Source organism: Plectropomus leopardus, chromosome 21 (genome assembly GCF_026936395.1).
Source record: "Plectropomus leopardus strain MGB_pleo_1.0 chromosome 21, ASM2693639v1, whole genome shotgun sequence".
Lineage (NCBI taxonomy): Eukaryota > Metazoa > Chordata > Actinopteri > Perciformes > Serranidae > Plectropomus > Plectropomus leopardus.
Window position 1 is genome coordinate 10,077,501 of NC_142196.1, and position 23,098 is coordinate 10,100,598.

The window sequence follows — 23,098 nt, forward strand, 5'->3', positions numbered from 1 at the left end:
GGAGTGGGCGGTTTCGGAACACACGTACACACACAGACACACAGACACACACACACACACACACACACACAGAGTACACGCGCACATATTATGGACTGCAACCTGCTGATTCCTGTTAGACTCTCACACACAGCCTGTAGGAGTAGGTGACCGACACCGAGAACACTTCAACTATTAAAGGGCGGTTTCTGTCAGTGCGCCACGTTTGGGAATCTTGTATATTTGAGATCAAATTAGTAAAATGGCTTCTTTCAAAGGACTTGTCGTTGTTTTATTGGCGAAGTTCGTATCAAACTGTGTCTTTTGACCGACCTACCGGAGCGCTCAGAATAAAGTTTCTCATGGTGCACTTTATCCTGAAGCAGCACAGCGCGCCACGAGAATCAGAAATGAAAGCAGGACCGACGCTATTTTGCGCATTTCTCTTTAGGAAGTATTTCAAATGGCTTGACACACGAGTCTTTTCTCGCTTTTGATCTGCGGCTGCGACAGATAACCGCGCGCACGGACGGACTTTGGTTCCCATTGCGCTTGTTTTACATTTGGATACGCGACTGAAGCTCCAAGACAGACACACTTGGGACTCCGGAGAGCACAGCGGGACAACACCATGACCAGCTGCTGGCTTGCCTTGGTCGGATTGTGGTGGAGCGCTTATTATTGCATGTTCCTGGTCGCGGGGAGTAATTATTCACTGGATGGAAACAACGAAGTGCACCCGGGTTTCATCCACCGGCGGCTGCGGACGCACGAGAAGAGGGAGATGCAGAAGGAGATCCTGTCCATCCTCGGGCTGCCGCACAGACCGAGACCGCATCTATCGCACGGAAAGTACAACTCTGCTCCACTTTTCATGTTGGACTTGTACAACACCATATCTAGCGAGGAGAAAAGCCAAGTGGAAGGCATGCTGGACCGGTATCAGTCCATGCGGACGACCCAGAGTCCTCCTCTGGCCACATATCAAGAAACTGCTTTTCTAAATGATGCAGATATGGTGATGAGCTTCGTTAATCTAGGTAAGTGTATTTATTTTATTTATGTTTTTGTGCGTAATTGCGCTAGTGAGGGATGTTTTTTTTTAAATTGCAAAATTGTTGAAATAGAAAATCTCACTTTGCAAAGTCGAATTCAGGGTGAACAGGTGTTTGGCACAAGCGGAAGAATCTGTTCTAAATTAATAAAGAGTATATGAGATTTTTTAAACTGACACACAAATTGGGGTTCTGCTTATTTTAAAAGACATTTTTTTCCACACAGTGTCTAGCAGACACCTTGAGCTCATTGTTGACCCATATTTTATTTTAAACACGGGGCATTGGCGCAACGGACGCACCAGTACGCACGTCTAATAATGGAACACAAACTATCTCATTGTGTGAACCGCATAGAGGCCACATGCTCCCACATCTCCTCTGTGGGTTAGAAAAGCTGATGGGGTTTGTATTGTTCCGGAGTAATTTATTGTTACAAGTCGTTTCTACTGGTAGATTGGCCCTCCTCGGCTCATTTATAGGACCCGAAATTCTGTGGTCAGTCATGCTGTTTGCAATGTGCTCCATGATGTATGTCCTCGCGGGGAAAAAAAGATCCAGTATCCTCAGCAAACCATCATCCACCACCGCTGGTATTTGTATATAAAGGGCTATTCCTGCCGTTGACCTCCAGCGCAGCGAGTTGCGGTTTCTGTGCGTAAATTGCGTCGCATTGTTTGTGTTACCCGAGCAGATTTGTCTTTAATTAGCTCCAGTGACGATAAAGAGGGACACTTTAATCATAACGAGTTTGGAACATAAAAGCCCAAAGGCCTTCCTTCCATTAGCAGCTCCAGTGTTTACTGGGAGACTCTAAACAGAGCGCCTAAAGATAAACAGAGGCGCTGCCAGAGTCAGACGCTGGTGGACAAGGAGGCTTAAATCCAGATTGATTGTCATTCTTTTTGGGAACTGAGGGCATTGTCATGATCCGGCCGTGAAAACAGTGGGAATGTATCACTGCTGAAGAATGTAGTCTCTTGTTTTTTATCCTTTTTTTCTGAAGCAGGAAGTCCTTTAAATATTGTATCCCTCACCTTTCTAAAAACATCTAATAGTCGTTGAATACCACACATGAAGGGGAGAGTTAGGTTTGGAATTAGAAAAAAAAGTAAATGTTTCTGTACTTATTGGTCCTGTGAGTATTGGTGTTGCAACATGTAGTGATGAAAACCAGATATTCAGACAGAAGGAGGCCGTCGCTTTGGTCTCAAATATCGAAGCCCCTCTGTTGGCTTCTGTGTGGGGGTGTGATGGTGGCGGCGTGGTGTTTGTGTGTCTGTGGTTTTGGTATTCCTGTGCTGTGTCAGTTTGGGTTTATACTGTGTTGTTGCACATCTGGCTCTCCACTTTGATTAATCGCGTCCTGTGCATCTTTTGACGATTCCCTCAAATTTCTGCGGTGACCAGGGGATTAGGTTGCCATCTCCTCCAGCCGTACACAGAGTCCTAACCGCCCTGGAGGAGGGACGGCTTCCTCCCCGAATGTGATTGTAATTAATGTTGGACAGGCCAAGGCTTTCCATCTGCTTTGCAAATAAGGCCTTGCACGACTACCGTGTGTCATCGCCATCCGATTAGCTTTTAATGTGTCTCTTGCTCGATTTGAGCGGTTTGTGTGGAGCGACTTAGAAAGCTATAGTAGAACAGAGGCCCGAAACACTCCTGGGTGGTCCTTCTTGTTTCTATACTGGCCTAAAAATCTGGATATCATGTGTGGCCAAAGTGAAACTACAAATTAGAATCAAGATAAATGAAAGGAAGAAAAGCGAAGAAGCCAAACAATCTGTCTGAAACAATTTGAAAAATATGGCGCAGGATTAACAGGCAGACCCTTCAGACGTATTCACTGAAAGGCACCCATGCTGCGTGATCTGCGTTTGTGAGGCAGAATCAAAGCGAAGAAGAAAGCAGCGGCTCCGTTTACACTGACGATCTGATTTAAAACTGTAGTCACCTTTTTACATCAGCAAATCCTCCCTGGGTGTAGATGCAAGAATCTCCGACTTTAAACTGACCCATAGCAAATAAAACGATGACAGTGATTTAAGCCCTGGTGTGAACTGATGTCTTTCACAGCCAGCTGCGGCAGTAGCACAGATAGAGAGCTCATTTTCTGAGAGTATTCTCATGGGGTTCAGATAGATTTAAGAGCCCCTGCGTTACATCCAGTCTCAAGTGCTCTCTGCAAACCATATGCACCCCCCCTCCTCCCCTGCATGATTCATGTAGACCTCTTGTTCAGTCATCCATTCTCCTTAGCTTTCATCACTTGTTCAAAATGACCCATTGAAAAAAAAGAGCGGAGCAAGTGGTGGAAAACTTCAGATTGTGGGACGAGAAGCATATTTTCCAGCTCCTTTTTCGTCTTCATTCCTAGAAAAGTACGTTCATCACTGTTTGCCTTGCGGACGTCCTGCTTTCCACTGAGGTCTTGTGAAGTGACACTGTGTGCTGAATGACTCATGCTGTGTGACACGCTGCAGCTCCGGACATGTCCTAATACACAGCAGGGTCCTCAGATAATAGTAGTAGTCACTGCAAAAGGTTCCCTGTGGAGTTTTAGAGTAGCACTATGGAACCGTTTTTCTACCCATTTTGTTTATCTCTTGGGCGCACAATGAGAGTGAGGCACACACATTCCTGCCAAGTTATGCAGTAAAACACCAGGGAAGGGAAGGAAGAAGACTGCAAGCTAATAAACATGTATGTAAACAATATAGGATTTAAATACTTGAAGCTGTTTTATAAAAAAGGAAATGGACTTGACACGTTTGTCAAATCTCAAGGCTACACATAATGCATTTTGGTGAATAGCACTAAATGTAAACATAAATTTTGTTTGTTTACAACGAAACTTCACAGGATCCCTTTCAACAAGAGTTCAAGGCTTGTCCTCACTCGTTGAATGTAGATTTTAAAGATCCCCTCCATTCAAAAATGTGTTTCTCTTCTCTATATGTCCCGTTAAGTGTCTGACCTTCTTGGCAGTTCTGACTTCTTTCTGTGCAAAGTTTGTCACTAGAGATTTGTCTTCCCAGTCCTCCGCTGTGCACTTCCTTAAAATCGCAGATTTAAACATAACTCGGGCAAGATAGATTACGTACATCACAAATTCAAAAGCCAGTTGCTCTCTAAAGTGCAAATGCTGGCAAAGAAACCTAAAAACTTCCAGTGCGGACTTATTACAGGAAATATTTAAATCTCAGCCTCACAGAATACATCTTTATGCAAACGTTGTTTAAACCTCTAGTACATAATTATGCAATAACAGTGTGACAATGTGAACATGCTGTAACATGGTAGCAGATATTTTAGCACCCCACTAGCTTGAATGGTAATCAAATAATTCAGTCTTGCGGCTGAATGGATTAAATCTTGGTAGTGAATTGAGTCATTTGACTGAGGTTTCAATGCTCACAAAATGTATCCACTGTTTTATAGACTTCTCTTCCCCAATGTAAATCAATAGTAAAAGTCTTTCTGGGCCCCATGGCATCATGACAAAGCTGACCGTGTAATTCCACTTCTAGCCACCATGTAAAATTTGCTTCAACGCCTGGCACTCGTTCTGTGGGGCTTGAACTACACCAACCCTTCAGATAAAGTTGCTAAATGCTGATTTTGGTGCACAACAGACTCCTCATTAAGTCTGGGTCTAACTTAGGCTAAAACATGTATGGCTGAATCTCTCCGATGTTTCCTCTAGCACCAATGTATTCACACTGCTATTTTACTGGTCAACCTAGCATATACAGCAGTAGAGAAAGCCAAAAGCGAACCTACTGCAAGCAGCAGTGATATTTTTACTTTTAAACAGGTGTTGAGGGTAACTTTAACATAATTTTTCTTTGTGGAATAAACACAGACAGGGTGACTTTTAACATGAAGTCAAGTGATTTCACCATTGTACTTTTATTCATAAGTGGAAACAGATAATCTTACATTAAACAGACATGTAAATGTTCTCAAAGAATTTGTTGTAGTTTATGTGCAGGAAATCCTGACAAGTTTTACGTTTTTAGGAGAACTCCAGTTGAGACAAATGAGATGCTGGTCTCTGGTCAAAGACTTTCTATGAATCTCTCACAGGTGTTTTGTGTATTGTGGAGTGAGTGGGGAGACACTGACCAATATTGGGATGGTGCATCCCAGTGGAAAACAAATACAAGAGGTCATTGCTCATTCATTAACGAGGGGAGACACATTGCTGAACAAATATCTGCAGCCACTGTCGGGGCTATAATAGCCAGCAGCGGAAATTTTTCTATTCCTATCAGGTTTGGTTTTTGTGGTTGAGCTGTTACCCCGTGCTTATGATGAGTCAAGGATACACAGAAATGGCTTTGGTTTGATGGGTCTCAGAACAGGAACTCCAAATGTTGTTCCTGTGTCATCTGCATTTAACTGTGATGAGTTTGCTTCCCTGTTGCTCTCCCATGCCAGCCAGATAGACAGGTGTGGAGGCCTCTCTGAGCTTGGCTTGGCTCAGAGTGCAGCCAAAGCTCCCTTTGCTTGTTTGCTCTCCCATCCTTTTCTGTTTGTGTGCTTGGTCTTACCAGAGGAATGGTCCCATAATACTCCAGGAAAATCCATTCATTCAGTCTTGTTTGACTTTTCCTACAGTTTTAAATACCCTTTCATGGTAACAGGTGTTCTTGACCCTGTCTCTTTTCAGCTCTAAGGCCCTGTTTGCATTTAACATTTTAAGCGTCTCATTGTAAAATTGTAAAATAAAATCCAGTTGAATCTTGGTCAGCTTTTGTTTGCACTTACCCATATACTGTGTATGTGTCTCAGCTGGACAAATCACATTGTGTTTGTCTTGTTTCCCCCGGCTTCATGCTAAAATCAGAGTTGGTGCCACTTCAGACCAAACCAAATCAAATGCTGTTTGGTAACTGTTAAAAGCAAATGCAGTTTGGCAGTTTATATATGACTAGCAATGACTTTAACTTGTTTGGACTGATGACAAGCAAGACAAAAGTTTTGCTTATCTTAACAGCCTCTCACATCTTTCTCTCACCATACAGATCATCCAGTGGTTGGACTAATCAGGATCAGAGGGGCTGTATATAGTCCCCTTTCCAACATGACAAAAACCCTACTAACATCTGGCTTTTGTCTTTGGTGGGAAAGGTTACATTCGGTACTCATTCCCAGGACAGATAATTGTAGTAGTCAAGGATATTTATGAGCGCCAGGTCTGATTGGCAATGATGGAATCATGACGCCAGTGCTTTAGCCCCTTTTGCGGCGCAATGCAGTGACACACTGCAGCATACTTTTTCCGTCTCCATCCAAGTAGTACTTAAACATTGTTCCAAATTATTTGGCACCAAGCTTGAGGGAGAGACAGAATTAGTAAGAGATATAAGAGGGAAGTAACCATCATAGCATTTTCACTGGCCTCCCTGGTGCTTTGTACTATTTACTTATTTATTTTCTGACATGTTCGTGACTTCGAATGTGACACACCAGATAAAAACAGAGACATACTCATCTGCTGGTAATGGGAAAGGAGTCCTATTGCCATTTTTTGTAGGTTTTCCTGCATCAAAAAACACTGCATATATCCATTAATTTTTATGGTAGAGGGATGTATGTGACAGGGAAAATAGCATCTAATGTCAGTGTAATTTCAGGGTCACTTCAGTTGTTGTCATCACAGGGGACAGACCCAATCCCTACAGACTGACAGTCAGCTTTGGTCAAATGCCACTTGTTGGTTATATGTACTCTTGGCTTCATTGATTTCAGATCGCAATCCAATCCAGTCATGTCACATAGTGGCTATATGTGTTAAGTTATTGTGGTCCATTCTAATGCTCTTCAATGTCTGGAAAGTTTAGATCACACATGCCTCCTGTAGCTAAAATGTTATAAGATTATTGTATGCTTTCATGCACTTGTCTGTCAGCATGACTGCACTCCTTTTCTTCTTCTTCTTTCTGTTTCTGCACACCTCATTGCATGGCTATAGCTGAGCTGTCACTAGACCTCTTACCTAAGTCAACAGCCAGTCTTTCTACTAGCCTACCTCCCACACTTTAAAGGCAAACAAGCCAGAAAGCTTTAAGAAGTGGGTTTTCAGGAGATTAGCTGGGCCCAGGCAGCCCTGGGCTTATTCTGAAATGAAGTGCCCTTATTAAGCGGCTGTTTTCCCTGTCTTATGATGCCTGGCTGCATTTCTCAGCGCCTTAGCCCAGGTAAGCCACTTCCTTTGCTGCAAAACGTGTCCCAAAGCCCCAGCATGATCAAATAATTAGTTGGCTTCGATCAAAGAGTCAGTTGTTTGATGCAGAGGGAAGCTTTGGAAAATTTTCACTAAACCGTCTTGAAACACTTCCTGTAAAGCCTTAGAGACCAGAACAGAGGACCACCCGTCACTACACCTCAACTTTCAGCAAACCATAAACAATATTAGGCAGAAGTTGAGCAAGGAATTCAAGATATGCTGTAGTGGAATAAAGGATCTTTTCTGAGACATAAACTTGGCAGTTGCAACCTTCCTGCAACAGTGAGAAAAATTACATTAACAAACTACAAACCTCCGTGTTTGTTTTCATCTGTTTACAGTATCAGATATTTCACTGCAGCTACAAGTTCACTTGAACTTGCAGTGATGTTCGAGAGTGGCCCAAGATATACAAATAATTCTGCTTATTGAGTTACAGTGTTTTAAAGTGCTTCCTTTTTCTCATGTTTGGATTGTATTGGTTGTCAAGCTCTTTGGCCAAACACACAGCCGCCTCAAGAAACAAACATGGTTGATGGGGGAAACATCTCCGGTTAACCCGATTATGTCTTTTCCAGTCCAGTGTCATGTCTGTCAGAAAAGATGAGGTGTTAGTGGACAACTCTATTGTCCATCAGAGTTTTTGCCACTGACGTAACAGTGTGTTTGAGTGTGTGCATGTCCTTGGGCATTATAAAGAGGTGAAGTCCTTCTCCTTTCAGTGGACCACCCTATTCTGGAAAATATAATTAACGGCTAGATGCAAGTCATTTTTTGATGTTGTTTTAATTTTGTCATGAATTACACATATAACATATTTGTCAGTTTAAAGATAACTTTGCAAGTTAAGAGAGTCACAGTTTGTTGTAGAACCATTTAGCTTTGTGTGAAATCGCTCAGCGAACTACATTTCTTGTCTCGCACAATATACGAGATCAACACAAGCACTAACATGACAATTAAAATGCACAAATGTAAGCGTCTAATGGCCTTTTTATCAGCCAGGAAGGGAAAGATTGACCGTGACCCACAGGCATCCTAGTTTCAACGAGAGAAAGTTATGACGTCATTTATGTGACTTGTGAGGTCAAGTATATTCAGAAAATGTCTCGAAAATTATATTAATAAATGTAATAATTGCACGTTTAAAATAATGTAACAGAGACAAAACATAATTTAAAATTATTTTTTCTTTCCTTTTTTTTTTCCTTTTTAGCACTTTCTTAAGGTCATTTTCTCATTCAATTTTGTTTTGTACTTTTCTTTTTGCTGCTAATATTAAGGTAATTTTCTTGTAACTTTTTACGAATTTCCTGCCTACTCTTGTGGCCATTACTTTTTTAGTTGCTCATTGCCTTCTTGACATTCTTTTGAATTAACTGAAGCCAATTCGCTCAGGTTTCACAGGGTTAACTGACCGGACATTTATTGTTTTTTTTTTCACCATGTGTACATCGGGTGTCACTGTGCTGCGCTCAGGAATATAGGTAGGAAGGCCACATTTGCTGTCAAGTATTTGACTGGAAGGTCAAATGTATTTTGACTGTTGTGCTAAAAACTTGTTTGCCACAATGTAAGTTGTGTTTGGTAAATTGATAGAAACAAAGAAAGTTCACTTTATTTACATTTATGTACAATGGAAATAAAACAGAAGATTGTTATGCTGCAACTGAAGTCTGCAGATCCCTTACTGAACGCAACACACTTCACAACAAAAGATAACGAATGGCATCAAACCAAAGCAAGCGCGTCAGCTGGGTCACTCCTGGGTTAGACATCTCAGTGGCTTGAAGTACTAAACTTACAATAGCTCCTATAAACAGTTTTACACACAAACTGCGACTTTCTTGACTTGCAGAGTTGTCTTTTAAATTGACAGTCCTTGTTTGATTAATCCATGGCACAATTAAAACAGGATAAAAAAGTTATTTGTCTTTCCCCATGATCAACCATACATATTTTTTCTGAAATGAAGTCCATGCTGCTCAACTTAAGGAGATGGATTTGGCCTCTCTATTTTCCTCTGTAGGTTGATGCAGCTAACCTTTTGCTGAGGGTGTATACATAGATGGAGATGTATACGCATATGGCTGGTTGACCTTCAGGTCAGCAGATAACCATTTATAAGACAGCATTCCATTTACACTTGAAATCTTCTCTGTCACACACCCTGCTCTTAACACCCTGCTACGCAGATACACACATCCCTCCTCCACCCCGCGCCCACCCACCCTGATGATATCTCTCCCTCTCACGCCATAACTCTCCGACTTGACGAGATTGCAGCAGAGATTGGGGCTAAGTACAGAGATTACACCTCTTGCCTTGTTTTTCTCTCTTTCCTCATCTCTTCTCCCGTCCAGTCTCATGTCTTCATCGAACATTCCAGTCCGGAACGATAGTGACGCGGGATGGAGGAGTGTGACGAGATAAGGAGGTGAAGTGCGGCACACTCGCGTCTACTAACGATCTATCGAACAGAACAGATAACCCTGGCGGAACATCTGATTAGGGCCCGCTGCTCCCATTTATCACCTCTGGGTGCAGGCATGGAGGAATTTACTCTGTTTGTTCTGCCGTGCTTCAAGCAGGACGGGGCAGAGATTTACTGTCCGCTCACACATCTGTTGTTTTCGCCTCATCTGTCTGTCTTCACCCATTTCTTTTTCTCTCTGTCTTTGCCATGCGTCAATAAAGTGCAATAAATTTAAGAAGGAATCTTGACCACATGTTGTGCAACAAGCAGCAGCTGATCAGAAGCAGGTTGATATGATGGCTTCCTCCAGAAGTGCATATAAACAGACAGCACATGATAGATTAGGCTATTGGCTCGATAATAAACACATTGGTTATAGTGTTGGGTTCACTTGAGAGTCTGGTGGTCCAAATGCAGTTTTAAAGGCTTTTGCAGCAAACACACACAAAAATTCTAGCATGAAAGGGCATAATTTATCCATGTTGGGGTTTGGCTCAAAGAGGATACAAAACTATCAGAGTGATTGATCATGATTTTATACTGTGTTCTTGTTGTGGTGCTCAGAGGGTCTGCAAACCGGGTGTAGTCTTGCATGTTTAGTGATTAATGTTGTATCACGTGCATTTGAGTGTTTGTGCTTTAAACAAGGAGAGACAAAAAGAGAGCGCGTGTATGTTTACCTGTGCATCAAGCCAGCCTTTGTCTTGTGTTTAATGGTCTATGAGGAGGCCAAGCAGAGGAGATCATTAACCTGGAATTAGTGTGTGTGTGTGTGTGTGTGTGTGTGCGTGTGTGCATCTGTGTGTCTGTTTGTGTGAGGCTGTGTTTGTATATACCAAGTTTGTATATGTGAAAGAGAGAGACAAAGATGCAAACAAATGTGTCTCTTTGTTTTGATTCCTGCATTTTTCGCAGATCTCCGCATAACCAAAGCCACAAAAGCCAATTTTGTTGAAAGTTAAACACACCTGTTGCCTGTGTTTAGATAGAGGTGGATGTGATGAGGTTTGGTGTAAGAGCAAAATAAAGGACACGACAGAATATAGAAACATATGGATGCCATTGATGGATGTGCATCAATGGCATGCCATTTGTTTGCAGTGGTGCAAGCTAAATCAACATGTAGCTGTTGTTTTGATGTAAATCACCAAACACATCTCCTTGAAACATCCTTGACATTCATCTTCTGTTTTTTAAAGTTGATATAAATAAGGCATAGCTATGATTTTTTCCAGGTTCACTGCAGTAAGAAATAGCACCTGTTGGGAGAAACTGCTAGAGATATTTGTCACTGAGAACACAGCTCAAGGAAATGCTGAAAAGAGTCAGAAATGTTTACTCATTGGCACTGTTTAAATCTGCATGATGATGCTTTTGATGTTTTATTACACAGTACAGGACATAAAGTTTTTTAGTAAAAACTCATTGGTATGTCTTTGGAATTTCTGGTCCACCCCAGTGTTAAAAAAGGTTGTGAACCTGTGAACCGCTGAACTCAGAATCGGCGTCTCCTTGTGTACCCAGTAAACTCCATCCATTATCATAATGACCCCGTCGTTTGCACCGCCGGAGAGGCTCGTTCTGGTGGTAGAGATGACTGCGGCCGACAGGAATGGCGTAAATGTCACGGTAAACATTCCTGCTGTCACATTCTTCTGTGAAGCCACCGGGAAGCCCGCAGGGATTTATCTCTAGTAAATAAAAAAGCAGAGGAAGAGAGGGAAAGGAGGGAAGAAAGGAAAGAGAAAAGGCACACCCAGAGGATGCTTGAGGCCTGAGATACTCTGGGACAGATGAAAGGTGATTTAAAGCCTTTTTGTGACCTTGAAGGAGCAGAGGAAGGAGGGTGTGAGTTTGTGTTTGTTCTGGGGGGCTCATATTCACATTTATGTGTGCGCAAATGTCATAGTAAAGATATTTTATAGTCAGAAGAAATATGATAGAAATCCTTTTTTAGAGCTGCTGGCGGTATGTTGGTATGTCTGTCACAACACTTTGATCCAGACTGAAATATCTCTACAGCTAGAGGAAGGGTTGCCATGAAATTTTACATGGGCCGTCATGCTTCCAAGAAGGAGAATCCTACAGACTTTAGTGATCCTCTAACTTTTTCTGTAAGGCCACCATGATGTTGACATATTCAGTTTTTAATGAAATGTCTTGACAGGTAGTGGCCCCATCGAGTTGCTAGAATTGCGTGGTTTATTGACCCATTGCTGTTAGCATCAGGACATGGCCATAAGGGGAACCAGTGATGTGCTCATTCAAAACGTGGCTGCTTGGAGCGGGCTGATCACTTGGCCTCTGGTATTGCTGCTTGCAGCTTTCTCAGGAACAGTTCATCCAAAAAACTTCACACTTGAGACTGCACTCCCTTGGGTTCTAAGCAATAAACCTGCCATGACATGGTGTGTGCCCTAGCAATGCTATGTGTATACGTGTCATTTGCTGACAGCCATCTATTTCACACCAAACTATTTCTGAGAACAAAACCATTCATTCCAAAAGTTACATTGGTGATGCATGAAATGTTTGAGTTTGCCACAATGTAACATCTCTGGTCTCTCTTCTTCTGTTCTCGAATGTAGCGAATGATGGAGAGTGAGCTCTACTCGGCATGTTATTCAGTGGTGTAGCAGTTAATGGGGGCCCTTTTTGATACACTGGTATATACATAATACATGACTATTAAATACTGTATGTCCTGTGAATCTCAAGAGCTCACAGTTGACACTGAACTTGCTTGGGTCCTCAGCAGTACACCCGCCAAGTGTGAGGTTGATTGGATGACTCTTTCCATTTAGTTTGATGTGAGAGATGTAATTTATATGTTTAGGGGATAATGTTGCTGTTACATGTCAACCATCAGTGATGACCCAAATATTCCAGTAGTTCATTAATAAAAAAATAAAAATAAAATAATCGTTCATTAATCGTAACTGATGTAAAATGTTCAATTAATCGTGATATTGATTTTAGGTATGTGGTTCGAACCTTTGCAGGGAGGAAATTTTAGTAACTGGACATTTTTGAATTTTAGTTGAATAGGTCCGCCAATTGGTGATGCCTGTTCTACAGTATATTTGTCATGTTCAATGTCTGACAGAAAATGAATATTTAAACCAAAATTAACCTTATGATATCTTCATATCTATCTTAGGAGTAAAAGGAAACCTTTAAGCTTGACAGAAATACTGATTTGATGTATATCGTGATATATATCAATATCGACTGATATGAAAAAAATTATCGTGATAAGACTTTTTTTCCATATCGCCCAGCCCAAACTGCAGCCCAGTCCAGTGTTTTTCTCTGTTGCACCTGTGCTGGAAATGAATAGTCTTTGCACAACAAATTAGATGGACCCAGGAGCTTGAAGTAAATCAAAAATAGCTGTTTATTTGACAGTGACAAGTGCGTTACGGTGGAATTTTCCTCAAAGGTCAGGGTCAGGGGTTGGGGAATGAATATAGTCACTTACTCTTGCAAAGTCCTTACAAGCACACAAATAGAGACGTATGTGACTTGGCTTGTGTGTGTCTACACTGATAAGTGAAGCACATTCGAATGTACTTGTTAGGCAACAAGAACTCCCCCCTTGATATACAAGAAGTCCTCATCAAATACTGGTGTCACAGCGAAAGCTGCACCCCTCGGCTCCTCACATGTTCCCAGGCTGGTCGTCTCTCTAAAGAGGACATGCCTGAAACAACAACCATGGGTCCACAGTGAGAAAAAGGCCCCATGTGAGCGCAGATGCTCCTGACCCTCCCGAGCAAGTAGCCTCCCTTTCAACCGCGCTGCCGCTGACAAATTTACGAGCCCTAGGCTGACCCGCGAGCTGACTTTCCAAACATGATACTGACAGGAAAACAGTCGAAGACGGGAGGGATGGAGGGAGGCACGGTGGAAGAGGGATGAGAAAAAGAGCAAAGAGGTGGGAGAGTGGCAAAATTGCTGAAAAAAAAACATGCTTCATTGCTTTTTTTTTCACAGTTGTTTTGACTGGGTCAGTTTGTCTGATTTCAATTGCAATTTTCTAATTCAGTACATCATTCTTTGCAAAAAGTGGTGGAAGATGTACAGAGAGAAAGTTGAGGCCTCTAACCAGACTTCCTCAGAGAAAGAAAAATAGGATGATAGAAGTACAAGGAGCAGAGAGTGTTGAGAGATAATAAAACTACAAATACAAGGAAGAATGATAAAAGGTAGTCAGGTAAGAAAGAGGTAAGATGAATAAATATGGTTTTATTTGTATGTCACTGGGTAAAACAGTGCATTATTATTTCTAGAGGTTAGGGGTTTGACTCTCAATGAGGCCACTGATAACAAAAATGTATCCACTCCCAGTGCCGTGAGGCTCTCTGGATAAAAGGATCTTATCTCTAAGGATGTGCAGGGGAAACTCTGCCCAGTCCTTCCTCCTTTAAGGACACTTTCCACACCTCCTGGATACCTTATCTGCCTGGCTGAGTGTTTAAAAGTCCAGTATGAATCTTTTTCAAGGGAATGTCACATTTTTAGCTATGTGCTACCATATGTTTCCATAAGGTATGGTTGGTGAACACACACACACACACACACACACACACACACACACACACTTTAGCTGGTACCGTGTACACTTTGCAAGGAATGTAATTGACATTCATCTAATGAATTAGAAAAACAGCATGAATCTTGTAGAGTATAGATGATAGTCCAAAATGTCTGAGTCCTTTGTTGTGGACAGACAGATATCTCATGGTCAGAGAATCCTGTGGTCATATTTTGGTGGTAATCTAGATCAGAGCTATTTAGGTTATTGTTTTTGCCTTTTGCTGTTTTTGTTGTTTCCACTAAGTATCAGAAGGCCAGTTTCTTTACATCATAACTGTGTGTGTGATGTGGCATAGTACTTCAACTATAGTCAGAAGTGTTATATTACAAGATATGCTGTTTTATTACAGGCTGGGTCTTATTTTGGAAGTTTTGGCAATAATTTCTGTCTGGAATAAAACAATTTTACTCACTGACTCAGTTTCTGAGATCAAGGAACATTGCTTAAAACATGTTCAAACAGGTTGTAAATTAACTCCCATGTCAGCCAAACTTTTTTTTTGGAAGAGAAATGGAGGTGAATTATAAAACTATAACTCAAGCTGTCAATTTCAAACATCCATTACACTTTTCATACTCCCCGACTCAACTTTAATCTACTGTACTAACTGTAGTTGCACATGCACAGCTTCCCTGTACAATGAGGAATCATCACCAATGGGAGCACTCACTCTCAGTTTCACCTCTAGATAATGCGGTTTAGAACAACTTGCTTAACTGTTGGCTTGTTTTCTACCTGTATGATTGTCTGGATCAGAATGATATTGTAATGAAACAGAATTATTCTCTATCATGGTCATCAGTGGGATTTGCATCAGATTTGGCTGTTCAGTACGAATATTCAAGTAATCATTTGCTTTTTGTCTGTGTAGAGTTGTAGAGTTTGAACAGCGTTTGGAGAAACATTTAGGGTAACAGTGACTTTCACCTAATATAATAAATAAGAGAAGTTAGCCCTCCAAACTAATGTGGGGTAACTACACTAAAGACGGGTCAGAAGTGTGCAACAATATTTTTTGCCAACACTATATATCCAACAAAAGACTGTATCATATTAAGTTGCTGTAAGCTTAAAACTTACTCCCTCTAAGCAGAAAGCAGAAGATAGCGTTATCTCTGAGCCTGACAGGGCAAAGCCTCTCTTCCTCTCGGCAGCTGCTTGAATTGAGGAATCTCAATTCTTGACTGATAGGCCTCAGACTGATGATTCGAACCTTTCGTTTTCATTGGGCAGCGGTAGCCATCGGTCACTGTTCCATACTGTTTGATTTGCCCAGATGATTATAGTGAAATAAGATGTAAAAACCCAAGAATAGGACTAAATGACCCCCCAAAGATGTGATTATTAGAAAATAAGCAATGAAATTAACACACTAATTTCCCACTTTCCTGAACACGATTTTATACAACATATTTAGAGTAAAGTGGAGCAGTGCAGTTTAAGGAGCAGTAACCACTGGGGCAACCAGTACTGAAATAACACTTGAAAGGTAGTTTGGATGTGAAATTCTGGCTTTCACCAAAAACTTGAATAACATGAGGAAAACCAGAGTTCTCTCCACTTTCATCTCACCAAAATTGTGTTGACATCGTGGACAGATGTATTATTAGAAGCATTGATTATTTTTCTCCTGATTTTTCTCAAGGCCCACATGCTTTTTGAATATCCAGGTATCTGGTTACCGTCGCTGTTTTTGGAGCTGTGCCTGTGTGTAAAACAAGCAGTAGGTCTTACATGTAAGTCAGCCCAGGGGGGAGATTGAAGCTGGTCCAGACTGATTTATCAGTGGATCATATGCTCTGCCTTTAAGCTGCCGAAATGCGTTGTGGTCACCGCTGACTTTCCAAAGGGAATCGCGCTGAGGCTCGGCTGTCTTCGTGACAGAGAGAGCGGAGGGGAAAGAAAGGCAGGCAGAGAGGTGAGGATAGGGAGATATAGCAGTGGAGAGGGAAGAAAGATGTGCTAAGAGGCAAAGAGGGACGAGAAAAGGAGGTGTTCATAGCGAGAGGGAGGGAAAATAGAGTACCGAACAGCATCACAGAGTGAGCTGGCCTTCTACCTTGTGGCTGTGGAATGCAAAGCCACCAATATTTTGACTTCTCCTTTGGAAACAGCTGCGTTTTCCTTTTTCAAAGATATTTTTTCCTTATTTATCGGATCCCTCAGGAGAGATCCATCTCCTGGCCCTGACACCGGCTTCCTCCTCTAAATCTGGGACCAGACCGGCGTAGCTCAGACACACACACACACACATACACATACACACCTGCTGCCCAAAAGCAGACTACAGATCACTATAGCAGGCCTCTTTCCTGCCTGTACTGCTGCACATTGATAGAAGCACATGGACACACACGATACACAAAAATATGTGCCATCAGACAAATAAAGCCACACACGAAGGCAACAAATACTTATAATGCAACCTGAAAATAACAAATAAGCAGCCCATGTACCACACACACACGCCTGTGTGATCAGTCTGCCGATGGTTTCCCACAAAGCCTGACGGGCCAGTAAAAGGGGGTTCTTGACGACCATCATCCCTGTATTGACACGCCATAAATAAAACGAGGCCTGGTGAAAATTTAAACCCGCAGAAATGTTTTGTTTTGCTCAAAATGGACTCCCATCAAAACCATGGAAGTACATCTCTGTTTACGGAATATTCACTTCGCGCTGAATGGTGGCGGATCCCCAAAGCCGCCAAGGGAGCCGTTTCTGAGAGGGTCTGTGGTCACGACCTGAGGGGGGAGCAGTAAGTAGCCATCATTTGTCATATAAATCGCAGAGGAAATGGAGCCGAACATCACGGACAGAGAATATTCTGGGAAAATGGAACAAGATCAGAGGTTTCTGTTTTCAAACGATCAGACCCCCTATATGCCATGGTCACTGATTTCCCCAATAAATATTAATGGTAATGGCATCTTAGAAAACTATTATGGATCCACCTGTTAACCTACATTTGGGAATTTCATGTTGTGACCAAACAACAGTCAAAAATCAAAAATCGCTGATAGATTTGCAGCAACTTTTACTTTATAGGAGAGAATCATAAACCCAGAAAAACACTTCTGCTGGCGGCCCAAAAGTTTTCCTCTGTATCCAATGGCAACATAAGACAGCAAACCCTGACAATCCGACCAACTCTAAACAATGTATCTTTTAGTGTGCAGTGTATTGTGAGATGAATGATTCTGGTTTAGGATTGTTGTTGTTAGTCTCATACGTTAGGCAGTGAAGTGTTTGCTGTCACTGGTTTTGTTTATGACTGTGGTGTTTGGTTGCGTTTATTTTCTTGTTCGTGTCTAAATGAAACAGTAGTCTTTCTGCCAAATCGGCCCCCAAAGAGAACACAATGTTGGAGACTGAACAAAATTGACTCATGCACCAAACTCAAGCAGAAATGTTGTGCTTTTATCCAGAGAGCCTTACAAGCACCATGAGTCCATTCAGTAATTTCAAATTTAAAGCCCACCTATCATTCCGTGACCAAAATGGCAGGAAAGGATCCTTATTTTTGTCTGCGCTGAAGGATTGTAAAGACTAGAAATAACTAATTATATTCACTCCTCTCACAGTAATTGTGTGGCTTTTTACTGAACTTGGATTTATGTCGTGCTCTTTCCACTACTGAGGATTTGAGAAGTCATCTGGCTCTTCCGTCCACAAGACCGAGTCCTGTGTGAAGACCGCCGATTTAAGTTGAAGCAAAGTGTAGGCCACCATTAGCCTGACCAGAGGCTGTTGTGACAGCTGCTCTACTGTAGAATTACATTTTTATTAACATCCCATAAAGTGGAAAAAAGAAATCTGCGTTGTTTATTTTACAGCTCATTTCTTTCCTGATTTCATGGAATTTCCTTACAAATGTGAAAAAGATGTTGCACCATCTTTTGTTGACAGCTCATTGGCTCAAATTGGTGTCCAATGAAACCAACACTTGTTTTTACAGGGGCTTTGGGGGAAAATCTCAACTGGCCATTAATGTCAAAGAGTGTTTCTCTGTGGCCATTTAGACTTGTAAGTGTTCAAACAGACACAAATGCTGATAAAGATTGATTATAGACATGGGTGTAAAGGTTGAATATGTACATGCACTCACAAGGCTCGTCCCTTACACACACACATTTGTCTTGTTAAAGGGATAGTCTGGATTTTTTTGAAGTGGGGTTGTATGAGGCACTTATCTGTAGTTGGTGTATTACCTAAAATAGAAGCAGAGGCAGGGAGAAGCAGACAGGAATACCACCACAGAAGCTATCTGATGTATCCCTCTGAGCAATTCAATGGTGAAAAGATGTTTGATAAATGTTATATGTCTGTTTTTCTTTAGACGTTTAGATTTTGGTTATTCAAGTAAAAGTTTAGTAGACATCAAGTCTTAACCTAGATGAAAGAGTAAACAGAATCTGTGTATATGACAAAAAATAAACATTCATAATGTAAATGCACAGATATGTAGTTTTGTACTTTTGGTAATTATTTACAGGTATACAGATATTTTTAATGTACATAATGATTATTTTAATATATGGTTTAAAATCAGGCCACAAATTCAAATAAAAACACAAATTTTACCGAACACAGGGGTTGCTGTGCTAGTGCTTCCTCGATCGGTTAGTTTATCCGTGTGATTGTGTGACTTTGGTGTTTTAAAGGATTAGTAAGGATTCATCAAATTGCAAAATAACACAAACAAACTAATCGATCTAGGCAGCAAGTCGTGTGTTGTGTGAGGTAAAATAACTACTTTTTTTTTTTTTTTAAGGAAAAGACAGATAACGGTTCAGTTCCTTGGTGAAAAGGGCAGTCTGCTGGCAAGATAAAGCTGTGGGAATATTATAAGTATAGCCGTTTTTTTTCTTATGTATTCATTTGCCAAAAGGGGGGTATATTGATACTGGTATTGGTTTACGATGTGTCCGACAATGACCACATCATTAGTGCAGGACTTGGTGGCTGTTTACGCTTTTTGTGTCAAGTTGGACGAAGTGTTATATGACCGTCCATCATTTTGCTCTGAAATGAATGCCTGATCTAAATAGGCTCAGTGGTATACTTCATTATTGTAGTGGGAAAGGTACATAACAAGAACAGAAAAAACAAATATTCACATACTGCCGTTGTTTAAATGCTGAGTTAATGTGTCCACATCTTAATCCTAAATAATAGTGCTTGAAGAGACAGAATAAAATCTCCTATTGACACACAGGTATGACACATCCAGCTACCTAGAGGCCAACTGGAGACTCAACAGAGAGCTGATGACTGCTACCACTCAGCTGTCAGTCCATTGCTGGAAAAAACTGATACTACACAGTCCAACAGCCATACCTTGGATATCTATCTGTTAGCAAAGCCCCAGTAGAGGTGCAATTACAGCAAATTATCCGCCTACCCTCGGGGTTAGACACACACACAGAAACCCACACACATTGCGCGCTAGCTAAAAATCTCAAAATGACAAAAGATAGATGTGTGTCCAGACTTCATTTTATCATCTTGTATGGAATGCGGCTCAGTGGTGATAGAGCTACGGGGTGGTGGGAACAGAAATTAAATTCTCCTCCTCTGTGGATTTGTGTGAGTTTGTGCATTTGTGTGTGTCCTGGGACAGTATGGCTAACATTATATGTCATGGTTTTGGATGGGTCTGAAGAAAAACCCAAATGGTTTTTCAAGTATTATATGGAGGATGATAACTGTAGACAAATGTGATTACATGGTTCAAATGGGGCCTTTGTTCCTGGGGATGCTTGTCCAGTGAGGTCACTATGTACTGTAACCTGTGGGAGGTAATGGAAGAAGAGCAGGCTGGATATCCAGGCCACTGATGAATGTGTGTGTCTCCTTGTGTGAAAGAGGAGGAAATTGTTAGGCTCTCAGCTTCAGTGTGACATTATAAAGTTCAGCAAAAACACGTTTCTTGCCTTTACTTGATGTCATCATATCTCAGAACCAGCAGGGAAGACATTTGATCAGATACTGAATTGGTAACACTAGTCTCGGATGTCTACTTTAAAACTCTGCTGATTGTATAGATCTTCTGTGCTGCTGGGGGGAAGCTATGTGTAAGGCATCCATGTTTTTAAAGACATGGATGTAAACTGTGTCTGCCACTTGATCGGTTCACGGAGGCATATAGCCATGACGCAATAATTCTAGTTTTGTAAAAGAAAATGAGGGAAAGTAGGTGACACTAAGGCAACATGAATCTCTTTTGTGCTATGTTTCTGCATTGCATTTCCCAGAGAACCCCCTGATCTGATGAGGATGCTGCTGAGGGTTTTGCTCATGTTAACTAATGTACCAGGTTTTTTTTGTTTATTCCAAACAAACCTGCTTGAAACATAGAATGCATCACTTACTTTGCACCAGAGGAATTTTCCCAGGAAAGAAACCTCACACATGCTGTGTTGAGCAGTAAAACGTGAAAGCTTCCATGAACAGGCTGTCAGTTCAAACACCATTTGGGGCCAGAAATTATTTATATGACATTGTTGCTAATTGTTACTTCAACCGATCGGCCTGCTGAGCATGAAGCACATTACTTGGCTGTCTGTCAGGAACATATAGCAGTAGTTACTTATGTGCGAAAATCACTGTACTGATTTCTGCTGGACACGGAGAGTAACGCTATCGGCTGCTGTTCTGTGTTTGCTAATGGGGCTTGACAGTCTGCAATAGGGCTGGTCTCACCGCCTCATATCTTCGCTATGGACTGATGCTCCTGCCTGCCCTTGAATTCTCACACCACTGACCTCTGGGAGTGTGTGTGCATCACAAAGTGTGTGTGGGAATGTTAGCGTGAGCCTCTCAGGGAGTGTGTCTTTCAAATGTTTGCCTTGACATTTACATTTGCACCTGTGCGTCAGTGTCTGTATGTAACTAGCCTGCGTGTGTGTTTGTAAGCCCATTTATGAAATGTCTAGATATGTGTTTGTGTGCCTACATGCATCGGACATAAACTCTCGCTCTTGCCAGTGGCCCTTGGCTGGTCCTGTGGCGCTCAGTGTGTCGGCTTTGATGGTGGGTCAGGGGAGAAGATCAGAGCACAGGATGAGTCTCCAAAGACACACCACACACAACACACACACACCCTTGCTCAAAGTTAATGATGACTCTCAGCGGATCCCCAGCCCTGTGGTCTGTAGCTCAACCCCAGGAGCTGCTCTGCCAGCTGCTTGACTACAAAGAGCCAAAACACTCAGCAGAAGGCGGACACAGCTCCTGGTGGCAGCCAAGCATAGTGGCATCACAGGCAGCTCACACCATTGCTGTGTGTGTTTGTGTGTATTATTAGCTGCCAATATTTATCCTGCTTTGCAAAACCCAACAGCTGTCTCTCTGTTTTATCTTTCCACACTGCGTCGATGCCAAAGGTGAAAGAGTTTGAAGCACAAGATCTGGCTTGAGCTTCTTCAGACAGACTGGTGTTTACAGCATAAAGATTTCCACTTAATGAGATGCTTTTCTTTTTGAATGTAGTAGTGGCTAAGAGTTGTGATTGTATCAGCTGTAAGAGTTTCCTGTGAAAGTCAGTTTGACATGCCAAACCTTTAATTAGATGGGACTGTGGGGGAATTAACAATGAATGGAAGACAAGGATATATCTGAGCTATCACCATAAACCATCAAGTCTGAGAGAAAAACCAGACAGGTTATGGGCTGTGATTACATAAACACAGATGGATTCCTCTCATGCCTTGGACGTCCAGAAAATATTTTATTGGTTTAGCCATCCGCATATTCTTTAACAATGTTGACAGGTTCTTGGTGTGCAAAAACTTAATTGAAGGGTGTTTGTAAAAAAAAAAAAAGTCTGCCTTTTATCCTTTCCTTTTTCTCATTTACTCATTTTGTCTCTCTCTCATAGCATCTCCTTCAGTGTGACGCAATATGGTCAGAGGAAATAGTAAATTACAGATTTAATTAGAAAGCAGAGATTTTTATGAGGGTCTTCGGGATCCACTTTTGGCATGCTCTAAACCTCCGTTATTGAGAAGACACTGGAATCTTTGCTGTGCTGCAGAGAAAACACAGCTTGTTTTACAGCTACACTGGCTTCTTGTTCCCTTGTTAGTTCAACAAGGTCAGTGGTTCTGACTGCAATCATCCTATTTCTTCCAGGAGACACTGAATGGAAAGCCTAAAACCAAACATTGCCTGCTACAGGGACAGTAAGCCAGAGCATGAAAATGTCTTTTAAATCATCCTTAAACTCTACCTGTCTCACAAAGTAAACATCAACATCCACTCTTTCCTGTTGGGCAGAAGAGGCAGAGTAAACCCTGGGTTGTGCGGTGGATTATGGGATAGAGCTAGGAGGAACAAAGAATATTCAGATTGCAGCTTATAGGTTTTAATTTTTGCTAGAAAAGTCAGTCAAGTATCACAAACCTGTAATTAATGTTCAGGTTTTTATTATGCATAACCACAATCTTCCCCTGAGTTTAAGTACAGTGTTACTATAATTTTAGTTTTAAAAAAGGAGCTGTGCAAGACAGCTCCTTCAACAATTACCTCTCACTTGTCTGTATGCAAGGCATTTAACTCTGTTGCAGGAGTACTTCACATCTGAAACAGAGTTACAGTAAATGCATACTTAGCAATTACTTTATAATTTGCAACCTGCAAATTAAGATGCCATGTGTTTGGCAACTGTCCTCCAAAATAGGACCACATAGGTCTTTTGTAGGAGCAAATTATTGTGACTGGTATTTCCAGTTATTGTTAGGCAGCGT

General features: G+C 41.6%; 1 protein-coding gene across 1 annotated transcript in view; it reads left to right on the forward strand.

Annotated features, from left to right (window-relative positions):
- Positions 1-23,098, forward strand: part of bmp6 (bone morphogenetic protein 6) — a 54,358-nt gene that overhangs the window by 1,610 nt on the left and 29,650 nt on the right. The window contains exon 1 of the mRNA XM_042510300.2: positions 1-1,019. This exon is cut by the window's left edge and continues 1,610 nt beyond it. Within this exon, the coding sequence (XP_042366234.1) occupies positions 611-1,019 (409 nt within the window). The 5' untranslated portion in view covers positions 1-610. The remainder of the gene's footprint in view (positions 1,020-23,098) is intronic.